Source organism: Salvelinus namaycush, chromosome 28 (genome assembly GCF_016432855.1).
Source record: "Salvelinus namaycush isolate Seneca chromosome 28, SaNama_1.0, whole genome shotgun sequence".
Lineage (NCBI taxonomy): Eukaryota > Metazoa > Chordata > Actinopteri > Salmoniformes > Salmonidae > Salvelinus > Salvelinus namaycush.
In genome coordinates, this window is record NC_052334.1 from 8,495,272 (window position 1) to 8,520,271 (window position 25,000).

A 25,000-nucleotide genomic window follows, 5' to 3' on the forward strand; every position below is an offset into this window, starting at 1 on the left:
GAAATCGTTTTTTTAATAGTATTGAACCCAGGTCAGCTGTGATTACAAAGGCGCGTTATCCGTTCTGAAGCAGCATTGTTTACCTGCTTGCGCTCAGCAGAGCAGAGTTGAGGTTAACGAAGGAGCATGGACACTACCCAACTCAAACAGCATTATGACTCATGACTTTTAACCACATTCAACTAGAATGAATACAACGGACGTCCCCATTCAAGTCAATGATGGCATAATGGGTGGACTGGCAGCCATTTTGTAACCATGCCAGGAAGTACAAGCAGGAGGTGTACCTTTCACACTGTGCTGTGATTTGTTGAGTCAACTCAACTGACATTACAACAAATACATTCCATTACATGAGCTACATCAGTTAGCATCATTTTAATGAACATTCTACATTACCATGGAAATGATTGCATCAAAATACCAGGCAGCTATTGTGAGTGTAGCCATGAGTTTCCCAGGGTTACAGCTTCCAAGCCTGTTCTATTTCTAGAATACATAGAGCAGCAAGAGGCAGGAAGGGAGAAGGTCCAAGGAAAAGCAACTGACTCACATTCACAACAACAGTGTTTATAGCTATGATCCCTGTTGAGCAGAATGCACATTAGTGGAACAGGGTTGATACGCCCCAACAAAAACAATACACTGTTTTCATATCAACCCTCAATATCTATTGAAAATGTAAAGAAACACTGCGTGTAGCTGCTACAGATCCCAGGACGTAATGACACAACATTGAGAAACACAGAATGCAACCATTTTATTACCATACCCTGAAAGACCGGACGGCCCAGCTGAAGAAAACACAGCAGACTAAAGAGTTGTATTATCCAGCCCCATTACAACACTTGAGCTCTGAGAGGCCTGTGGGAACATCCTGATAGCATGGGCACATCCCAAATGGCACCCTATTCCCTATATAGTACCCTACTTTTGACCAGGGCCCATTTGGTACGCCGTCTCAAAGTCCCCTTTTACCCCGACATGCAATTTGGGATGCAGACCATGTTTTTCTGCTTTAACTACCCTGGGGCTGTCACTGAAGTACCATACACAACCTTTACACCCTACACTCACTAGACCACGCTCATTAAGAGAGGCCTTTTCAACTTAGTTCTCTCTTTCTGCCTCCACCTCTCTCTCTCGCTTTCTGCCTCCACCTCTCTCCCTCTCTCTCTCCCTCCCTCCACCCCTCTCTCTCCCTCCACCTCTCTCTTTCTATCCCACCCTCCCTCCACCTCTCTCTCTCCCTCCCTCCCCCTCTCTGTCTCTCCATCCCTCCCTCTACCTCCCTCTCTCTCCATCCCTCTCTCTCTCTCTCTCCCTCCTTCCACCTCTCTCTCCCTCCCCCACCTCTCTCTCTCTCCCTCCTTCCACCTCTCTCTCTCCCTCCCTCCTTCCACCTCTCTCTCTCCCTCCCTCTCTCCACCTCTCTCTCTCTCTCTCCCTCCCTCTCTCCACCTCTCTCTCTCTCTCTCTATCCCTCCCTCTCTCCACCTCTCTCTCTCTCCCTCCCTCCACCTCTCTCTCTCTCTCTCCACCTCTCTCTCTCTCTCCACATCTCTCTCTCTCCCTCCCTCTCTCCCTCTCTCTCTCTCCCTCCTTCCACCTCTCTCTCTCCCTCCCTCTCTCCAGCTCTCTCTCTCTCTCTATCCCTCCCTCTCTCCCTCCCTCTCTCCACCTCTCTCTCTCTCCACATTTCTCTCTCTCCCTCCCTCTCTCCACCTCTCTCTCTCTCCCTCCCTCCACCTCCCCTTGTCCTCTATCTCACCGTTTTTATCTCTCTCTCTCTTTCCCTGTCCACCTCTCTCTTGTTCTACCTCCCTCTCTAAAGATTGTGTACGGTACTTTCTCTCTCTTTCTCTCTCCACCTCCACCTCTCGCTATCTCAACCTCTCTCTCTCTTTCTCTCCATCTCTCTCTCAGTTTCATCAATAGGAATAAGTGACTAAAATAACCAGAGTGAAGCAGGCAGAGTGGGAGTTACTTTACGTTATAGTGGCTTCTGCCAAGGTCAGGGAGTTTCTGTTACGTTGCAAGGAGAGGAGGGAGGGAGGGAGGGAGGGAGGGAGGGAGGGAGGGAGGGAGGGAGGGAGGGAGGGAGGGAGGGAGGGAGGGAGGGAGGGAGGGAAGAGTTGGCTGAGACTATGTCGGCATCCCAAATACTCTAATCCCTAACAGTGCACATATGAGCCCTAGTCAAATGTAGTGTACTAAGTGGGGGAAGAGGGTGCTATTTGGGATGCACCCTGTACCTTGCCAGTTTGGGGGCGTTCCAGCTCTCGTATTCCTAGCGCTCATGCAGTTCACCTAATCCTTCCCTCTTCCTCTCCTTCTCTCTAAACTGCTGTAGTTATCGTGCTGTGCCCTGTAGATCAGGGATCATCAACCAGGTTCAACCACGGGACTATTTGTTTTGTTGAGCAGATGGTCAATTACAAATAATTTGTGGACTGCAAATTGACCGCAAGAAGCCAAAACAGATATAATATTTTACTAAACACAATCATTTCAAACCTTGCTTCCATTTGTATACGTCATTCTATTATGTGTGGGAACACTGTGGAACAGATTTCAAAATGTAATCACTTGGAGCTGATTTCCTGTCATTTTTACAGTCTTTTATGTCCAACAATAAAAAATTCCCAAACAAATCTAGATTTTTTGGGGGCTCAGAAAACTTGGGAGGCCAAAGAAAAGCACCAACGGGCCACCAGTAGAGGAACCCTGCTTTGGCTGGATGACAGAACCCCTTCCCTTTATTCAACCTGCTATGTATCCCTCCCTCCCTCCCTCCCTCCCTCCCTCCCTCCCTCCCTCCCTGTGAATTAGGTTAATTTAGAGAGGTACGATATCTGGCCATACAGCATGTGGATTAGGTTCACAGAGAGCAATATACCCATACACAAACACGGCCCCAACAGAAGAGACTCTCTCTCTCTCTCTCTCTCTCTCTCTCTCCCTCTCTATCTCCCTCTCTCTCTCTCTCTCTCTCACACACACACACACACACACACAGACAGCCTGGCTGCCCTCTGAGAAGGGAGAGAAGAGAGACAGAGGGATAGGGAGATAAGAGGGAGGCACAGAGGTGACCAGGGTCACTGTTTCCAGATCTATTTAAAGCTTTTTACACGGTTACAATCTTTTGTTTATTTAACATGTTCTACATTACTGTGTTAAATTCATCCACACTGAACACACCCGAAGAATAATTCAAAATGGCCACAGCGTTCAAGGAGAAACCATACATTGTTCATTTTCATTCACTTGGCATTGCCTGTCAGTTCAGCCAGTACAGAGCTGGCTGTGCCAGGAATTTAGTGAGAATGAAGACAGTAATGTCACCAAGCAGGAGGCAGGACTCACATTTCGTTGGGCGCTCCAGTTTCCGCCTGCCTCGTTTCTTACGTGGCGGAGTTGTCAGAGTCTCCTCTTTGTCTTTCTCAGAGTCGTCCTGCTCGTCCCGGCTCAGCTCCCGGCTCACTAGAAACCTGTTTTCCAGGGAGGGGGGGCTCCGGCTCTGATGCAGGAGGGTGGGTGGTCCCGGGGGGCCGTCTTCAGCCTGACTGGCACTGGAGGAACCAGGGGCACCTGGTAACCCGTTCTTCTCTGGACCTTTCCTCTCTTGCTTGGGGCAGCTGCTGGCATCAGCCTGGGTCCTGTCTCTGTCTGTGTGCCCGCCGCTCATGACTCCATTCTGCACCTGCGCCACAGACACTCTCTCTCTTTCCGCTGCCACCCCGGTGAGACTGTTGCCCCCGCCTCCGGCCACACTGTCCTTCACAGACACACTGTCCTTCACAGACACACTGCCCTCCGCCTGCAGGTAAAGGAAGGAGATAAGCTATTAGGAAGATTATATTGGAGTGGATATTATTGCCAATCACTTCACGTTGTTAGCCAATTCCCCTTAAGGACAATGGAGTCATTTTTATTCTATAAGCAGTTAGTATTTTGTTTAAGTTTCACTGCATCACTTTAATCTTTATTTGAATGAAACGCACAATTCAGTATATTGGTATTAATTATATTGGTATGCTTCAGTAGCCTGAGGTCCTGTCTGCCTCCCTCCTGTAACCGTTGGAGCTCCAAACATCGGTCAATAGAGTGGAACTGTACCAATAACCTCATGTAGATAACTGTGTTACAGTCAGAAACGCTGGGAACTCGCTGTGCGTTGGTTGTGTGCTGTAACTCAGCTATTCACTGCATCACTGTAGTGCAGAAATATGAGAGGAATGTTGGCTTTTTGTCAAAGGCAGGAAATCTTTCATTTTATTGACGTGGGACTCATCCCTGGAAACCATTTCATTCTGTAAAGAGAAGTATTTACTAATCTCTGTTCCAGCAGAAGAACAGAGATTCTCCAACCCAATGACACCATATAGCACAGCCAAACAACATTATCTGGCTGGTATTATCTGCGCGTGATTCAACTACATTGTAAATCTATATAATCGTATATCTATATCACCAGGCATGCCTCTACTCTTTTCAGATAAGTACATATAAAAATCACATGTCAAGTATCTCATTTAACATGTTGATCACAAGATATACACCTCTTTTTAGTGACCTACAAAATGAACTCCTTTGAAAATGCTTGAAGAAGAAATGTGAGCCGGTTCTAGAGCGATCTCTTCTCCGCAGTGTCTCTGCTAGAGACTACGGCCTAAAAATAGTGTTAAAAAGCATTTCAGAGACAATTCCATTACTAGGTCACAGCAAAGGAAAGTAGAGCATGTCTTCTAGCGAGATGAGATTGGCCTGTCTGTCAACACTGAGATTGGCCTGTCTGTCAACACTGAGATTGGCCTGTCTGTCAACACTGAGATTGGCCTGTCTGTCAACACTGAGATTGGCCTGTCTGTCAACACTGACAACATCATGTCTGAAGCGTCCATTGTCTCAGACAGACGGAAGGACGGACAGATGCAGAGTGAAAGAAAGACAGAGACAGAAAGGCAGGCAGGCAGAAAGGCAGGCAGGCAGACAGAGGCAGGGAGTGAGAGAGAGACAGAGACAGAAAGACAGACAGGCAGGCAGAAAGACAGACAGGCAGACAGAAAGACAGGCAGGCAGACAGGCAGGGAACGAGAGAGAGACAGAGACAGAAAGACAGACTGGCAGGCAGGAAGGCAGACAGAAGCAGGGAACGAGATCGAGACAGAGACAGAAAGACAGACAGACAGGCAGGCAGGCAGACAGACAGGCAGGGAATGAGAGAGAGACAGAGACAGACAGGCAGGCAGGAAGGCAGGCAGGCAGAGGCAGGGAACGAGAAAGAGACAGAGAATGAGAGACAGACACACCCACACAGAGACAGGTGCTGTATGTACATCTGACTCTGTTAGCAACAGTCTAATATCTAATGAGACAAGAGATCTGACACTTTAGAACATGTTGATGTTGTGGAAAATGATTTTATTATATCAGACTAATGACTGTCTCTTTTCATTCCTTACCAGGCTCTTTAAAGAAGCCAATCCTAATTATACTGCGATGTGGACAGAGTAGAACTAAAACATATCCACTGTTAAATTCAGAAAGCCGATGTTCTGAAAGAGCTTCAAAATCTGGACCCCTACAAATCAGCTGGGCTAGACAATCTGGACCCCTACAAATCAGCTGGGCTAGACAATCTGGACCCCTACAAATCAGCTGGGCTAGACAATCTGGACCCCTACAAATCAGCTGGGCTAGACAATCTGGACCCCTACAAATCAGCCGGGCTAGACAATCTGGACCCCTACAAATCAGCTGGGCTAGACAATCTGGACCCCTACAAATCAGCTGGGCTAGACAATCTGGACCCCTACAAATCAGCTGGGCTAGACAATCTGGACCCCTACAAATCAGCTGGGCTAGACAATCTGGACCCCTACAAATCAGCTGGGCTAGACAATCTGGACCCCTACAAATCAGCCGGGCTAGACAATCTGGACCCCTACAAATCAGCTGGGCTAGACAATCTGGACCCCTACAAATCAGCCGGGCTAGACAATCTGGACCCCTACAAATCAGCTGGGCTAGACAATCTGGACCCCTACAAATCAGCTGGGCTAGACAATCTGGACCCCTACAAATCAGCTGGGCTAGACAATCTGGACCCCTACAAATCAGCTGGGCTAGACAATCTGGACCCCTACAAATCAGCTGGGCTAGACAATCTGGACCCCTACAAATCAGCCGGGCTAGACAATCTGGACCCCTACAAATCAGCTGGGCTAGACAATCTGGACCCCTACAAATCAGCCGGGCTAGACAATCTGGACCCCTACAAATCAGCCGGGCTAGACAATCTGGACCCTCTCTTTCTAAAATGATCCGCCGCATTGCTGCAACCCCTATTACTAGTCTGTTCAACATCTCTTTCGTATCATCTGAGATCCCTAAAGATTGGAAAGCTGCTGCGGTCATCCACCTCTTCAAAGGGGGAGACACTCCAGACCCAAACTGTTACAGACCTATATCCATCCTGCCCTGCCTATCTAAAGTCTTCGAAAGCCAAGTGAACAAACAGATCACCGACCATTTCGAATCCCACCGTACCTTCTCCGCTATGCAATCTGGGTTCCGAGCTGGTCATGAGTGCACCTCAGCCACGCTCAAGGTCCTAAACGATATCATAACCGCCATCGATAAGAGACAATACTGTGCAGCTGTATTCATCGACCTGGCCAAGACTTTCGACTCTGTCAATCACCACATTCTTATCAGCAGACTCAACAGCCTTGGTTTCTCAAATGATTGCCTCGCCTGGTTAACCAACTACTTCTCTGATAGAGTTCAGTGTGTCAAATCGGAGGGCCTGTTGTCCGGACCTCTGGCAGTCTCTATGGCGGTGCCACAGGGTTCAATTCTCTGGCCGACTCTTTTCTCTGTATACATCAATGGTGTTGCTCTTGCTGCTGGTGATTCTCTGATCCACCTCTACGCAGATGACACCATTCTGTATACTTCAGGCCCTTCTTTGGAGACTGTGTTGACTAACCTCCAGACGAGCTTCAATGCCATACAACTCTCCTTCCATGGCCTCCAACTGCTCTTGAAATGCAAGTCAAACTAAATGCATGCTCTTCAACCAATCGCTGCCCACACCTGCCCGCCCATCCAGCATCACTACTCTAGACAGTTCTGACTTAGAATATGTGGACAACTACAAATACCTAGGTGTCTAGTTAGATTGTAAACTCTCCGTCCAGACTCACATTAAGCATCTCCAATCCAAAATTAAATCTAGAACCGGCTTCCTATTTCACAACAAAGCCTCCTTCACTCATGCTGCCAAACATACCCTCGTAAAACTGACTATCCTACCGATCCTTGACTTCGGCGATGACATTTACAAAATAGTATCCAACACTCTACTCAGCAAACTGGATGTAGTCTATCACAGCGCCATCTGTTTTGTCACCAAAGCCCCATATAATACCCACCACTGCAACCTGTACGCTCGTTGTCTGGCCCTCACTACATATCCGTCACCAAACCCACTGGCTCCAGGTCATCTATAAGTCTTTGCTAGGTAAAGACCTGCCTTAGCTCACTGGTCACCATAGCAGCACCCACCCATAGCACACGCTCCAGCAGGTATATTTCACTGATCACCCCCAAAGCCAATTCCTCCTTTGGCCGCCTTTCCTTCCAGTTCTCTGCTGCCAATGACTGGAACGAATTGCAAAAATCACTGAAGCTGGAGACTCATATCTCCCTCTCTAACTGTAAGCACCAGCTGTCAGAGCAGCTCACAGATCACTGCACCTGTACATAGCCCATCTGTAAATAGCCCATCCAACTACCTCGTCCCAATACTGTTACTAATTTTTTTGCTCCTTTGCACCCCAGTATCTCTACTTGCACATTCATCTTCTGCACATGTATCACTCCAGTGTTTAATTGCTAAACTGTAATTATTTGCCACTATGGCCTATTTATTGACTTATCTTACCTCATTTGCACACACTGTATATAGATTTTTCTATTGTGTTATTGACTGTATGTTTGTTTATTCCATGTGTAACTCTGTGTTGTTGTTTGTGTCGCACTGCTTTACTTTATCTTGGCGAGGTCGCAGTTGTAAATGAGAACTTGTTCTCAACTGGCCTACCTGGTTAAATAAAGGTGAAATAAAATAAATAAAAATTTGTCAAACTATTTTCAGAGAAGAGTTCTGAAAGCAAACTCCACTGATTTCTCACTGACATAAGAAAAAAAGGATTTAACCAAAAGTATTTAACCAAAACATTGTGAGAAGAAGAGAGACAGAATGAGAGAGAGAGAGACAGAGAGTGGAGACAGAGTGAGAGAGATAGTGAGAGACAGAGTGATTCTGTCACGTTCGTCGTAACGTGGAAGAGAGGAGGACCAAGGCGCAGCGTGATAGCAATACATCTTCTTTATTTGAAGACGAAGACGAAACGAAACGAACACTATACAAACTAAACAAAACAACAAACCGACGAACGTGAAGCTATACAAACAATAAGTGCAGACACTGGCAACTTAAACATAGACAATCACCCACAAACTACCTAATGAATATGGCTGCCTAAATATGGTTCCCAATCAGAGACAACGATAGACAGCTGTCTCTAATTGAGAACCAATCTAGGCAACCATAGACATACAAACACCTAGACTGAACACTGCCCCATAAACATACAAAAAACCCTAGACAATACAAAACACATACATCCCCCATGTCACACCCTGACCTAACTAAAATAATAAAGAAAACAAAGATAACTAAGGCCAGGGTGTGACAGAGACAGAGAGTGAGACAAAGACAGAGTGAGAGAGGGTGAGAGACAAATGCAGAGTGAGACAGAGAGTGAGAGACAAAGTGAGTGAGAGATAGTGAGAGACAGAGACAGAGTTAGAGAGAGAGACAGATACAGACTGTGTGAGAGAGAGTGAGAGACAGAGAGAGTGTGTGAGAGAGTGAGAGACAGAGAGTGAGAGACAAAGACAGAGTGAGAGATAGTGAGAGACAGAAACAGAGTTAGAGAGAGACAGATACAGAGTGTGTGAGAGAGTGAGAGACAGAGAGTGAGAGACAAAGACAGAGTGAGAGATAGTGAGAGACAGAAACAGAGTTAGAGAGAGAGACAGATACAGAGTGTGTGAGAGAGAGTGTGAGACAGAAAGAGTGTGTGAGAGAGTGAGAGACAGACAGTGTGTGAGAGAGACAGACAGTGTGTGAGAGAGAGTGAGAGACAGACAGTGTGTGAGAGAGACAGTGAGAGACAGACAGTGTGTGAAAGAGAGTGAGAGACAGACAGTGTGTGAGAGAGAGTGAGAGACAGACAGTGTGTGTGAGAGAGAGTGAGAGACAGACAGTGTGTGAGAGAGAGAGAGAGAGAGAGAGAGTGTGAGAGAGAGAGTGAGAGACAGAGAGTGTGTGAGAGAGAGTGAGAGACAGACAGTGTGTGAGAGAGAGTGAGAGACAGACAGTGTGTGAGAGAGAGTGAGAGACAGACAGTGTGTGTGAGAGAGAGTGAGAGACAGACAGTGTGTGAGAGAGAGTGAGAGACAGACAGTGTGTGAGAGAGAGTGAGAGACAGACAGTGTGTGAGAGAGAGTGAGAGACAGACAGTGTGTGAGAGATAGTGAGAGACAGAGAGTGTGTGTGAGAGAGAGTGAGAGACAGACAGTGTGTGAGAGAGAGTGAGAGACAGACAGTGTGTGAGAGAGAGAGTGAGAGACAGACAGTGTGTGTGAGAGAGAGTGAGAGACAGACAGTGTGTGAAAGAGAGTGAGAGACAGACAGTGTGTGTGAGAGAGAGAGTGAGAGACAGACAGTGTGTGAGAGAGAGTGAGAGACAGACAGTGTGTGTGAGAGAGAGTGAGGGAGACAGACAGTGTGTGAGAGAGAGTGAGAGACAGAGAGTGTGTGTGAGAGAGAGTGAGAGACAGACAGTGTGTGAGAGAGAGTGAGAGACAGACAGTGTGTGAGAGAGAGTGAGAGACAGACAGTGTGTGAGAGAGAGTGAGAGACAGACAGTGTGTGTGAGAGAGAGTGAGAGACAGACAGTGTGTGAGAGAGAGTGAGAGACAGACAGTGTGTGAGAGAGAGTGAGAGACAGACAGTGTGTGAGAGAGAGTGAGAGACAGACAGTGTGTGAGAGATAGTGAGAGACAGAGAGTGTGTGTGAGAGAGAGTGAGAGACAGACAGTGTGTGAGAGAGAGTGAGAGACAGACAGTGTGTGAGAGAGAGTGAGAGACAGACAGTGTGTGAGAGAGAGTGAGAGACAGACAGTGTGTGAGAGAGAGTGAGAGACAGACAGTGTGTGAGAGAGAGTGAGAGACAGACAGTGTGTGAGAGAGAGAGTGAGAGACAGACAGTGTGTGAGAGAGAGTGAGAGACAGACAGTGTGTGAGAGAGAGAGAGAGACAGACAGTGTGTGAGAGAGAGTGAGAGACAGACAGTGTGTGAAAGAGAGTGAGAGACAGACAGTGTGTGAGAGAGAGTGAGAGACAGACAGTGTGTGAGAGAGAGAGTGAGAGACAGACAGTGTGTGAGAGAGAGTGAGAGACAGACAGTGTGTGAGAGAGAGTGAGAGACAGACAGTGTGTGAGAGAGAGTGAGAGACAGACAGTGTGTGAGAGAGAGTGAGAGACAGACAGTGTGTGAGAGAGAGTGAGAGACAGAGAGTGTGTGAGAGAGAGTGAGAGACAGACAGTGTGTGAGAGAGAGTGAGAGACAGACAGTGTGTGAGAGAGAGTGAGAGACAGACAGTGTGTGAGAGAGAGTGAGAGACAGACAGTGTGTGAGAGAGAGAGTGAGAGACAGACAGTGTGTGAGAGAGAGTGAGAGACAGACAGTGTGTGAGAGAGAGTGAGAGACAGACAGTGTGTGAGAGAGAGTGAGAGACAGACAGTGTGTGAGAGAGAGTGAGAGACAGACCGTGTGTGAGAGAGAGTGAGAGACAGACAGTGTGTGAGAGAGAGTGAGAGACAGACAGTGTGTGAGAGAGAGTGAGAGACAGACAGTGTGTGAGAGAGAGTGAGAGACAGACAGTGTGTGAGAGAGAGTGAGAGACAAACAGTGTGTGAGAGAGAGTGAGAGACAGACAGTGTGTGAGAGAGAGTGAGAGACAGAGAGAGTGTGAGAGAGAGTGAGAGACAGAGAGAGTTTGAGAGAGAGAGACAGAGAGAGTGTGAGAGAGAGTGAGAGACAGAGAGTGTGAGAGAGAGTGAGTAAGAGATACAACACTTTCTGTCAGCAGGGTGTTACACAACACTAGCCAATGACCTTTGACCCAGTGACCTACAACTGGCCCCTGCCAGAGGTCACAGTACATTAGGAAAGTATTCCGACCCCTTGACTTTTTCCACATTTTGTTCGTTACAGCCATACTCTAAAATGTCTTAAATTAAAAAAAGTGAAGTGAAGAGTCAACAGTGAAGAGGCGACTCCGGGATGCTGGCCTTCTAGGCAGAGTTGCAAAGAAAAAGCCATATCTCAGACTGGCCAATAAAAAGAAAAGATTAAGATGGGCAAAAGAAGACAGACACTGGACAGAAGAACTCTGCCTAGAAGGCCAGCATCCCGGAGTCACCTCTTCACTGTTGACGTTGAGACTGGTGTTTTGCGGGTACTATTTAATGAAGCTGCCAGTTGAGGACTCGTGAGGTGTCTGTTTCTCAAACTAGATACTGTACTTGTCTTCTTCCTCAGTTGTGCACCGGGGCCTCCCACTCCTCTTTCTATTCTGGTTAGAGCCAGTTTGCGCTGTTCTGTGAAGGGAGTAGTAGACAGCGTTGTACAAGATCTTCAGTTTCTTGGCAATTTCTCGCATGGAATAGCCTTCATTTCTCAGAAAAATAATAGACTGACAAGTTTAGGAAGAAAGGTCTTCATTTCTGGCCATTTTGAGCCTGTAATCGAACCCACAAATGCTGATGCTCCAGATACTCAACTAGTCTAAAGAAGGCCAGTTTTATTGCTTCTTTAATCAGGACAACAGTTTTCAGCTGTGCTAACATGATTGCAAAAGGGTTTTATAATGATCAATTAGCCTTTTAAAATTATAAACTTGGATTAGCTAACACAACGTGCCATTGGAACACAGGAGTGATGGTTGCTGATAATGGGCGCTCTGTACACCTATGAGGTATTCCATAAAAAAATGGATTGATCAGCTGAATTCCCCTAGCTAATTGGTCAGTTTCAGTGAGAGGAACACCCCTGGCTAATTGGTCAGTTTCAGTGAGATGAACTCCACTAGCTAATTGGTCAGTTTCAGTGAGATGAACTCCCCTGGCTAATTGGTCAGTTTCAGTGAGATGAACTCCACTAGCTAATTGGTCAGTTTCAGTGTGATGAACTCCACTAGCTAATTGGTCAGTTTCAGTGAGATGAACTCCACTAGCTAATTGGTCAGTTTCAGTGTGATGAACTCCACTAGCTAATTGGTCAGTTTCAGTGAGATGAACTCCACTAGCTAATTGGTCAGTTTCAGTGAGATGAACTCCACTAGCTAATTGGTCAGTTTCAGTGAGATGAACTCCACTAGCTAATTGGTCAGTTTCAGTGAGATGAGCTCCCCTGGCTAATTGGTCAGTTTCAGTGTGATGAATTCCACTAGCTAATTGGTCCGTTTCAGTGTGATGAACTACCCTAGCTAATTGGTCAGTTTCAGTGTGATGAACTCCACTAGCTAATTGGTCAGTTTCAGTGAGATGAATTCCCCTAGCTAATTGGTCAGTTTCAGTGAGATGAACTCCACTAGCTAATTGGTCAGTTTCAGTGAGATGAACTCCACTAGCTAATTGGTCAGTTTCAGTGTGATGAACTACCCTGGCTAATTGGTCAGTTTCAGTGAGATGAACTCCACTAGCTAATTGGTCAGTTTCAGTGTGATGAATTCCACTAGCTAATTGGTCAGTTTCAGTGTGATGAACTCCACTAGCTAATTGGTCAGTTTCAGTGAGATGAACTCCACTAGCTAATTGGTCAGTTTCAGTGTGATGAATTCCACTAGCTAATTGGTCAGTTTCAGTGTGATGAACTCCACTAGCTAATTGGTCAGTTTCAGTGAGATGAACTACCCTGGCTAATTGGTCAGTTTCAGTGAGATGAACTCCCCTGGCTAATTGGTCAGTTTCAGTGTGATGAATTCCACTAGCTAATTGGTCAGTTTCAGTGAGATGAACTCCACTAGCTAATTGGTCAGTTTCAGTGTGATGAATTCCACTAGCTAATTGGTCAGTTTCAGTGTGATGAACTCCACTAGCTAATTGGTCAGTTTCAGTGAGATGAACTGGTTGAAGTGCTTCCATTACCCATTTAGAAAAATTGCTAATTAATAAATTGACGACAGCCTATATGCCCTTCACCTATCTGTTTCATGTCTCAGGTAGTCCGTGAAAGCCAGCATGGATAAAATGCAATAATTAACTAATAATAGCCATATTCTAATAATTCTCATGTGCTAACGTATCGCCTCGGTGAAACTTGCACTCCTGTAGAATTTAAATAATTGGATGATGAAACTCGCAAGAGAACAACTCCCAATGACAACTCTGTGATTCACACAGCCTCCGACACAGTGTTTCCCCTATCACAAATGGTATATTCTGCTAGTTTTACAATAAACCTACAATGTGTGTGTAGCCTTCAGTTCTGCATGACACTGTTTCTGACACTGTTTGTTTATTGATGGGTTGAGAAAAAGTCCAATATAGATATTATTACAATGATCTACTTACAGAGATGTGCTTGTGTTTTCTCCCAGCAGGCCGGCCCTCTTTACAGCTGGTGTTGCTTTTAGAGGATGTCTCGTCTGGTGCCAGCTCTGTGTCCAGTATCGTGCTCTCCCTCTATCAAACAATCACACAACACAATATTATCAATCTGTCAGAGCAGCTCACTGCACCTGTACATAGCCCATCTATAATTTAGCCCAAACAACTACCTCTTCCCCTACTGTATTTATTTATTTTGCTCCTTTGCACCCCATTGATTTCTATTTCTACTTTACATATTCTTCCACTGCAAATCTACCATTCCAGTGTTTTACTTGCTATATTGTATTTACTTCGCCACCATGGCCTTTTTTTGCCTTTACCTCCCTTATCTCACCTCATTTGCTCACATTGTATATAGATTTATTTTTCTACTGTATTATTGACTGTATGTTTGTTTTACTCCATGTGTAACTCTGTGTTGTATGTGTCGAACTGCTTTGCTTTATCTTGGCCAGGTCGCAATTGTAAATGAGAACTTGTTCTCAACTTGCCTACCTGGTTAAATAAAGGGGACATTTGAAAAAAAAAAAAAAAAAAAAATATGAAGATTCAGGTAGAATCACAGTAGAATCAGGTAGAATCACAGTAGAATCAGGTAGAATCGCAGTAGAATCAGGTAGAATCACAGTAGAATCAGGTAGAATCGCAGTAGAATCAGGTATAATCACAGTAGAATCAGGTATAATCGCAGTAGAATCAGGTATAATCACAGTAGAATCAGGTAGAATCGCAGTAGAATCAGGTATAATCACAGTAGAATCAGGTAGAATCGCAGTAGAATCAGGTATAATCGCAGTAGAATCAGGTAGAATCACAGTAGAATCAGGTATAATCGCAGTAGAATCAGGTAGAATCGCAGTAGAATCAGGTATAATCGCAGTAGAATCAGGTAGAATCACAGTAGAATCAGGTATAATCGCAGTAGAATCAGGTAGAATCGCAGTAGAATCAGGTATAATCGCAGTAGAATCAGGTAGAATCACAGTAGAATCAGGTATAATCGCAGTAGAATCAGGTAGAATCACAGTAGAATCAGGAAGAATCGCAGTAGAATCAGGTAGAATCACAGTAAAATCAGATACAATCAAAGTAGAATCATGTAGAATCATTGTAGAATCAGGTAGAATCACAGTAAAATCAGGTAGAATCACAGTAGAATCAGGTATAATCGCAGTAGAATCAGGTAGAATCACAGTAGAATCAGGTATAATCACAGTAGAATCAGGTAGAATCACAGTAAAATCAGATACAATCAAAGTAGAATCATGTAGAATCATTGTAGAATCAGGTAGAATCACAGTAGAATCAGGAAGAATCGCAGTAGAATCAGGTAGAATCACAGTAAAATCAGATACAATCAAAGTAGAATCATGTAGAATCATTGTAGAATCAGGTAGAATCACAGTAGAATCAGGAAGAATCGCAGTAGAATCAGGAAGAATCGCAGTAGAATCAGGTAGAACCGCAGTAGAATCAGGAAGAATCACAGTAGAATCAGGTAGAATCACAGTAAAATCAGATACAATCAAAGTAGAATCATGTAGAATCATTGTAGAATCAGGTATAATCGCAGTAGAATCAGGTAGAATCGCAGTAGAATCAGGAAGAATCACAGTAGAATCAGGTATAATCACAGTAGAATCAGGTAGAATCACAGTAAAATCAGATACAATCAAAGTAGAATCAGGTATAATCACAGTAGAATCAGGTAGAATCACAGTAGAATCAGGTAGAATCACAGTAGAATCAGGTATAATCACAGTAGAATCAGGTAGAATCACAGTAGAATCACAGTAGAATCAGGTAGAATCACAGTAAAATCAGATACAATCGCAGTAGAATCAGGTATAATCACAGTAGAATCAGGTAGAATCACAGTAGAATCAGGTAGAATCACAGTAGAATCAGGTAGAATCACAGTAGAATCAGGTAGAATCACAGTAGAATCAGGTATAATCGCAGTAGAATCAGGTAGAATCACAGTAGAATCAGGTAGAATCACAGTAGAATCAGGTATAATCGCAGTAGAATCAGGAAGAATCGCAGTAGAATCAGGTAGAATCACAGTAGAATCAGGTAGAATCACAGTAGAATCAGGTAGAATCACAGTAGAATCAGGTAGAATCGCAGTAGAATCAGGAAGAATCACAGTAGAATCAGGTAGAATCACAGTAGAATCAGGTATAATCGCAGTAGAATCAGGTATAATCACAGTAGAATCAGGTATAATCACAGTAGAATCAGGTAGAATCACAGTAGAATCAGGTATAATCACAGTAGAATCAGGTATAATCACAGTAGAATCAGGTAGAATCACAGTAGAATCAGGTAGAACCGCAGTAGAATCAGGAAGAATCACAGTAGAATCAGGAAGAATCACAGTAGAATCAGGTAGAATCACAGTAGAATCAGGTAGAATCGCAGTAGAATCAGGAAGAATCGCAGTAGAATCAGGAAGAATCGCAGTAGAATCAGGTAGAATCACAGTAGAATCAGGTAGAATCACAGTAGAATCAGGTAGAATCACAGTAGAATCAGGTAGAATCACAGTAGAATCAGGTATAATCGCAGTAGAATCAGGAAGAATCACAGTAGAATCAGGAAGAATCACAGTAGAATCAGGTAGAATCACAGTAGAATCAGGTATAATCGCAGTAGAATCAGGTAGAATCACAGTAGAATCAGGTAGAACCGCAGTAGAATCAGGAAGAATCACAGTAGAATCAGGAAGAATCACAGTAGAATCAGGTAGAATCACAGTAGAATCAGGAAGAATCACAAGTTCATAAACCAACCATATTCAAAACGTGACATCAGTCCCCACAACTAGCTAATCTAATGTGTCAACTTTGACCCTAAAATTGTACCCTGAATTCCCTGTATAGCTCTACTGTAAACATTCCAAGTCTTCACAACCTCACATGAACAGTTTAGAATCGCAAGTTGACAGGAAATGCATAGTAAGCATCACCCATAGGATTGACAGGCAGTTTGAATGTGTAATGTGATTCTAATTGTAGTATAACAGTATACAGTATTTATCAATTCCAACTGTTGAACAGTTTAAGGTCTCTCAATAGGTCTCCATCCTATTCCGCTTTAGGATGAAGACAATAGGACACATGGGATGTGAATGTCTCTTTGAGAGCGGGACAGCACAGAGCCTGATCTCACCCAGACACATTCCCTAACGACACTGTTACAAAGACACTGTGTGTGTGTGTGTGTGTGTGTGTGTGTGTGTGTGTGTGTGTGTGTGTGTGTGTGTGTGTGTGTGTGTGTGTGTGTGTGTGTGTGTGTGTGTGTGTGTGTGTGTGTGTGTGTGTGTGTGTGCGTGCGTGCATGCATGTGTAGACCCCATCCAGCACATTGCCTTTGATTAATAAAACTGTGTCCACCCCGATGCAGCACCCCTGGGGTTTTCTGTCTACCCCTGGGGTTTTCTGTCTACCCCTGGGGTTTTCTGTCTACCCCTGGGGTTTTCTGTCTACCCCTGGGGTTTTCTGTCTACCCCTGGGGTTTTCTGTCTACCCCTGGGGTTTTCTGTCCACCCCGATGCAGCACCCCTGGGGTTTTCTGTCCACCCCGATGCAGCACCCCTGGGGTTTTCTGTCCACCCCGATGCAGCACCCCTGGGTTTTTCTGTCCACCCCGATGCAGCACCCCTGGGGTTTTCTGTCCACCCCGATGCAGCACCCCTGGGGTTTTCTGTCCACCCGATGCAGCACCCCTGGGGTTTTCTGTCCACCCCGATGCAGCACCCCTGGGGTTTTCTGTCCACCCCGATGCAGCACCCCTGGGGTTTTCTGTCTACCCCTGGGGTTTTCTGTCTACCCCTGGGGTTTTCTGTCCACCCGATGCAGCACCCCTGGGTTTTTCTGTCTACCCCGATGCAGCACCCCTGGGGTTTACTGTCTACCCCAATACAGCACCCATGGGGTTTTCTGTCCACCCCGATGCAGCACCCCTGGGGTTTTCTGTCCACCCCGATGCAGCACCCCTGGGTTTTTCTGTCTACCCCGATGCAGCACCCCTGGGGTTGATGGAACATATGATAATACTAATGTAGTTGCTTCTATAAAACATCTCAGATTGCTGATTTAGGATCTGTTTTGCCTTTTAGATGATAATGAATAAGGTGATATGTACCTGGGGGACCTGATCCTCGATCAGCACTCCTCCTACTCTAACTAAGACTATTTTGTGAATACAGGCCACCGGGGTTCAATATTGACTGAATAACATGTACTGACTGAGTGTCTTACTGAGTCTGTTGTGGGGCTATGAAGGGAGACAAGCTTGAACAATTAATTGAGGCAGATCAAATCCTGCTTAGCAACCAGCTATAAGCATCACGAGGTGGGAGCTACTGGGAGCTGCTGATGACAAACAGCCTGGACTTTTTAAAGGCAGTCTTATAAGCAGTCATATTATGGAGGCACATTATTGGTAGTAAATCTACGGTAGTATCTAGTACGTGGATCCACTGACCTAAAATCATTCACATAATCTTCTAAATCTAATCTCCTCCTTATATAAGATTAATACGATTATCTGACTGTACATTTTCATTATCTGTTGTTTATTTCTCCAGTAGTGATTTCCCTTCTCCTTTCTAGAGCTACGTCCCAAATGGCACCCTATTCCCTACAAAGTGCAAAGAACCCTATGGGCCTTGGTCAACAGTAGTGCACTACAGTATATAGAGAATAGAATGCCATTTGGGACAAACTACTAGTGCCTGGTTTAGCCTGGCTCCACCACAGGAGTATTGGTACTGCGTGGCCCCTCCGAGTGCTACTCTATCCAGGATGAGCAGTCACCAACCCCCATGTCACCAAATTATACAAATCAAGGAGTGTGGAAATGAGGTAACCGCAAGGGCAGAATTCTAGAATACGTCATGTTTTATATGCAGCCCTAAATCATGCTTCGTTTGGAGACACCGACAGTCCGCCACTACAGGCACATTCAGTGCTGTCGGATTCCATGGACATGTCGCCTTCTATCGTATTGTCAAAATCCACCACATTTTCAATGAAACACAACATACCATTATTATAACACATGACTAATAGACATGGAAAAAATAGATGGCATATAATACAAAAGACTATTTTGTTATTGCCTTTTGTGTGAACCCTATAACACACTCTGGCACTATTCGATATCTCCGGCACAATTTCCGTCGGCAGTCGGTTTATTTAAGGCAATGGTTGTTGCTTAGCAACAGGACTACATTGGGCGGGCAGTGTGATGGTAGAGCGTAGTAGAGGAGAGAGAAGAGAGGAAGAGAAAGAGAGGAGGATAAATGTCCCAGTATAACACATAGAGAGAGCAGTTTCAGCAGCAACTGGCTGGCTGGCACAGCATTAGATATAACAGCCAACGCCCCACGTAACAGTAAGAAAACACTGTCACCATTCTAACAGGCACAATGAGAGAGAACACAATCATTTTGTTATCAATAATGTAATGCAATTGATCAGATGTATTTATAAAGCCCCTTTCACGGCAGCAGATGTTACTGTTGGTCTAACTTACAGTAACCCAGCATGACATGTTATGATGTTTATAGTATAACTGTGTACAGTATAGATTCATATGAATCTTTACATACAATAGAAACATCTGGTGGGTGAACCTGCTTTATGTTTATTCTCGTATGGAAATTATGGAAATGGTAATCAATTACACAGTGGTTCAGATAAATAATGCAAAATAACTCAATGATAAGATCTCTGATCAATATGGGTATGACATGTTATATTAACATTGTAAAACACAATGCTATAACGTAATAACACCGTAACAAAATGTTACAGTGTTTTAATGACAGTAGTTTTGCTTTACATAGCTGTTTGTTTCTTACCATTCTGTTCCCAGATGCATCACAGGTGTAGTCTAAGCTTTGGAATGCAGCGGTGTTGTTGGTGGCAACAGTGTTGGACGGCATTGAATCGTACGGATGATATTCTCAATGGAAAACAGAAGAAGCTTCAAAATATGAGAAATAAAATCAAAAGGAACAAAAAAATGATGATCCTTCAATGAACCTTCGATGATCCTGCAAAAATGAAGAACAAATGTAATCATGCTCGCTGAAAAACTGTCAATACAACTATTTATTATTATAATAGTATATATATTATTACATTGTTATTATTCCTTCGTTTTTGTGTTAAGTTGAACATGATTCTAGCCTATACCTACAGATGGGATTCAATGAATCTCAATCTCCCTACTATGCCTGCGGTGATCTGATCAGGCAAAAGTAGGGCCTACTAGGGTCAAATTGTCAATGGCTTCTACACCTGTTGTACCTTTACTAGTTAGAAAAACATTTTCAGCATGCTTAAATAGTGTCAGTTCTCTCTGGTTTCTCCCGTTTCTCTCACACAATATACCACAAGTGTAGGCCTGTAGGGCTATATGGCGTTATCGAATAAACTATTACCGGTATATATGCATTATGCATATAATAATCTATATGCAGATTAGATTTTCATTATAGCCCAACACCTGTGGTCAAACGAGACACGAGACACTCCTTTGCACAGACTGCTGGCTACATGCAAGGCCTAGCCTAGCCTCCTACCTCTCTGCCTATTGAGATCCATAGCTAGCCATGTGCACTTATAAATACAGTATCAATGTTGATGGTCAATGTTATACTTTTCATCGATTTTTCCCGAAGGCTTGTGATATAGGCCTAGTCTTGATATAGGCTAAACGTCCTTGGTGTTTTTTGTTATTGCCCCCATTTTCACTAGTTAGTACTACACTACCGTCTACCGATAACTGCCGGAGATAAAGTGCTCGAGCCACACTTTCACCCACGCGCACAGACAGACTTTCTGACACATTGATACAAATGTTGCATTAATGCGTCATTGAGAACATTTGAATGATAGTTAAAATCAATCTAAACATATTGGTAAATGTAGCCTATCACTGTCGTTCAAGTGTAAATGCATGTTTCCATTTGTTCGTGGGAAGAGAACAATGTTGCGGGAAATGATATTGCAGCAACAAAACGTGTTACTTTTTAAATATATATATATATTTATTAATTTTTTTGTGAATACAATGTCACCTACTGTTCCATTGTCAGCAAAAATGACAAATATGATGCATTATAACAATTCTGATTGAATTAACGACTTTATCTATGAACACATGGCTGGCGGTCTACTGCATTTGTCACTATTGCAGGCTTAAATTACCAAATTGTACACGTATTTGAAGGGGAAATCAGCATCTAACCCGGTGGGACTGTACCGCGTTTATAGGCCACAACCATTTGATGGACAAAACCCCGTTATTTTCAGACGGGCGTGTATTCTGTAGAAACAATCGCCTTTCTGTATGTACAAATACGCGGTCACCAAGTTCAACTGAGTATCGCAATGTCTAATCACAAGTCAGTCACCACATATCTGCAAAAGCACAAAAAGGAATACTGTTTCCCCCCACCAACACGATCGAGTGCAGCCAGTCTTCCTTCCGTTCTAAGGGATCTCACTGACTGTGTGTGTTCCGATAAAGGTTAGCCCTACAGAGGGTTTGGTAATAACGGGCTATGGTTTTTAAACGAGTGAATCACGGTGTTCATTACCCGTTTTGCCAAGTCCCAGGCCAGACCCTTTTTGTTGTCGCTTGCTCCCGGATCCTCCTTCTTCTCTCCCCGTCCTCCACCACACCAGCCGGCCAGCACTCCGCCAGATGCTCCGCTCACACTGCAGGGGCCAGCGGACCGATAGTGTCTCCACTAGGTCCTAAAGGTAGTGGGGTAACGGCTGCTGCTTCACTGCCATTATGCCAGAATTTATACACAATATATTTAATTCTTGCTTCAAAATCTGGTTAAACTCAAATAATTGTCCATTTCTGTGTCAAATATTAAAATATCCAAAAAATTCAGAGTGTTGAAAATAGCATACATCAGACCACATAGCTGGCAATAGGCCTACAAGTAGGCACCAGACAGGCAAATAGGCTGCAGGCCTATTTCACACTGGTGGCCCTAGGCCAAGGGTCAAACCTCTGGCCATAAACATGAACATAAACATATAAGAGAGAAATAAAACAATATTACCAAGAATGAATCAAACCCAATAGCTAATAAATAGGCCTGCAGTCTGCACTGTGTTTATAGTGATTACATAATAATGAATCTTCTGGGAAGGCTTTCCACTAGATGTTGGAACATTGCTGTGGGCAATTGCTTCCATTCAGCCACAAGAGCATTTAGGCCTGGCTCCACCAAACTTTACAGTTGGCACTATGCATTCGGGCAGGTAGCGTTCTCCTGGCATCCGCCAAACCCAGATTTGTCCGTTGGACTGCCAGATGGTGAAGCGTGATTCATCACTTCAGAAAACGCATTTCCATTGCTCCAGAGTCCAATGGCAGCGAGCTTTACACCACTCCAGCTGACGCTTGGCATTGCGCATGGTGATCTAACATGCTGACCACACTGCCCGCGTCGCTTGCGCAAGCATTGCAAAATAAATGTACACATACATGTTATTCAATAATTTCACCCACACTGCTCGCGCGCGACTGCCTAGCCAGGCGCCAAAATAGAACTTTGTTCTATTTGTGACGCTTGACACGCTGCAAGTCCGCCTTTCCCATCTCCTCATTAGTTTTTGGAAGCATATACCCACGTGGTGATTGAAAGATTAACTGAGGTCCACACTCCAGTCCAGTTGTGGTGGTAGTGCACCTTAAAGTTGGTTGCCAACCGCCATATAAAGTCCAAAGAAGAAGAAGAAGAAGCCTGAAGGAGGAGAAATTACTAGAAGCAAACTCAGTTTACCCTTTTATCTGTGGATGAATTGTCAGAGTAGAGGACCTTGTGCATTTCAGGTAAAATAACAACCCAATGTTTATATCCCAGGACAAATTAGCTAGCAACAGCAAGCAAGCTAGCTATATTGCCATAAATGTTTAATGCTTTTCGACCTGTCTCCAAATTAATAAAGTTTGTTCAGAGTTCATTTTGATATTTAAACCTGCGTGTCCTGATCGAGTCTGGTACGGATGGACAAAATCAACATGCGCGCGATGGCACATGCGCGAGTGGTGTGGTCAGCATGTTAGGCTTGTGTGTGGCTACTCGGCCATGGAAACCCATTTCATGAAGCTCCCTACAAACAGTTATTGTGCTGACGTTGCTTCCAGAGGCAGTTTGGAACTTAGTAGTGAGTGTTGCAACCGAAGCTTCAGCACTCAACGTTTCCACTTGACAATAACAGCACTTACAGTTGTCCGGGGCAGCTCTAGCAGGGCAGAAATTTGACAAACTGACTTGTTGGAAAGGTGGTATCCTATAACGGTTCCATGTTGAAAGTCACTGAGCTCTTCAGTAAGGCCAGACTACTGCCAATGGTTGTCTATGGAGATTGCATGGCGTTGTGATAGATTGTATACACCTGTCAGCAACGGGTGTGGCTGAAATAGCCAAATCCACTCATTTGAAGGGGTTTCCACATACTTTTGTATATTTTCGTGTTCGTCCTGCCTGCTGCTTCAGAGTATGTCATTGTCAGGCGTATAGTGCCAGAGGCTCCAGAGGCTCTTACAAGCACAAACAGAACAAAACCCTGGGGATCAGACAGGCTACAGATATTTAAGAGGGAGGAGGGATGGGAGGGGGAAGGGGGAGAGAGGGAGAGGGAAGGAGAGGAGGCGGAGAGAGGGGAAGGGAGACAGGGAGGAAGAGGGAGGAGAGAGAGGGGAGACAGGGAGGGAGAAAGGGGGAGGGAGGGAGAGCGAGAGAAGGAGGGGGAGGGAGAGAGATTGAGAGAGTGAGGGAGGGAGGGGTGAGAGACAGAGAAGTGAGGGGGGGCAGAGAGAGAAACAGAGAGAGAGAGGGGAGTGAGAAAGAGAGGCAGAACGAGTGAGAGAAAGGGAGAGTGAGGGGAGAGGAGGGGGAAGAGGGGGGTGGAGGGAGGGGACGGGGAGAGGCAGTGAGTGGGAGGGGGAGAGGGGAGGGAGGGAGGGAGAAGGAAAAGAGAGAGATCCAGAAAGAGGGGGGGGGCTGATGTGGTTCAGTGAGCTTGAAGCATGGCTGGAGCCAGGAGCTCCTTACATCACATGACACCACACGTCTGTAGAGTAGACTGACTCTCTGTCTCTCTCTGGTCTGTAGAATAAACTGAATCTCTCTGTCAATTCAATTCAAAGGGGTTTATTGGCATGGAAAACATATGTTTACATTGCCAAAGCAAGTGAAATAAATAATAAACAAAGTGAAATAAACAATCAAAAATTAACAGTAAACATTACACTCACAAAGGTTTCAAAGGAGTAGAGACATTTCGAATGTCATATTATGGCTATGTACAGTGTTATAACGATGTGCAAATAGTTAAAGTACAAAAAGTAAAATAAATCAACATAAATATGGGTTGTATTTACAATGCTGTTTGTTCTTCACTGGTTGTCCTTTTCTTGTGGCAACAGGTCACACATCTTGCTGCTGTGATGGCACACTGTGGTATTTCACCCAGTAGATAGAGTATAGGAGTTGATCAAAATTGGATTTGTTTTGGAATTCTTTGTGGGTCTGTGTAATCTGAGGGGAATATGTGTCTCTAATATGGTCATACATTTGGCAGGAGGTTAGGAAGTGCAGCTCAGTTTCCACCTCATTTTGTGGGCAGTGTGCACATAGCCTGTTTTCTCTTGAGAGCCAGGTCTGTCTCGTCTGTAGAGTAGACTGAATCTCTCTGTCTCGTCTGTAGAGTAGACTAAATCTCTCAGTCCCTCTCTTGTCTGTAGAGTAGACTGAATCTCTCTGTCTCATCTGTAGAGTAGACTGAATCTCTCTGTCTCATCTGTAGAGTAGACTGAATCTCTCTGTCTCATCTGTAGAGTAGACTGAATCTCTCTGTCTCATTTGTAGAGTAGACTGAATCTCTCTGTCTCATCTGTAGTGTAGACTAAATCTCTCTATCTCATCTGTAGAGTAGACTGAATCTCTCTGTCTCATCTGTAGAGTAGACTGAATCTCTCTGTCTCATCTGTAGAGTAGACTGAATCTCTCTGTCCCTCTCTTGTCTGTAGAGTAGACTGAATCTCTCTGTCCCTCTCTTGTCTGTAGAGTAGACTGAATCTCTCAGTCCCTCTCTCATCTGTAGAGTAGACTGAATCTCTGTCTCATCTGTAGAGTAGACTGAATCTCTCAGTCTCATCTGTAGAGTAGACTGAATCTCTCTGTCTCATCTGTAG

At 44.6% G+C, this 25,000-nt stretch overlaps 1 protein-coding gene across 1 annotated transcript in view; it reads right to left on the reverse strand.

Moving 5' to 3' along the window:
* The window catches only part of LOC120023105 (DNA (cytosine-5)-methyltransferase 3A-like), a 63,132-nt gene extending 41,673 nt beyond the window's left edge, over window positions 1-21,459 (reverse strand). Inside the window, exons 1-4 of the mRNA XM_038967078.1 lie at window positions 21,378-21,459; window positions 19,632-19,826; window positions 13,721-13,831; window positions 3,370-3,823 (exon numbers count right to left, since the gene is read on the reverse strand). Coding sequence (XP_038823006.1) covers window positions 3,370-3,823; window positions 13,721-13,831; window positions 19,632-19,715 — 649 coding nt within the window. The 5' untranslated portion in view covers window positions 19,716-19,826; window positions 21,378-21,459. The remainder of the gene's footprint in view (window positions 1-3,369; window positions 3,824-13,720; window positions 13,832-19,631; window positions 19,827-21,377) is intronic.
* Window positions 21,460-25,000: the final 3,541 nt, after the last annotated feature.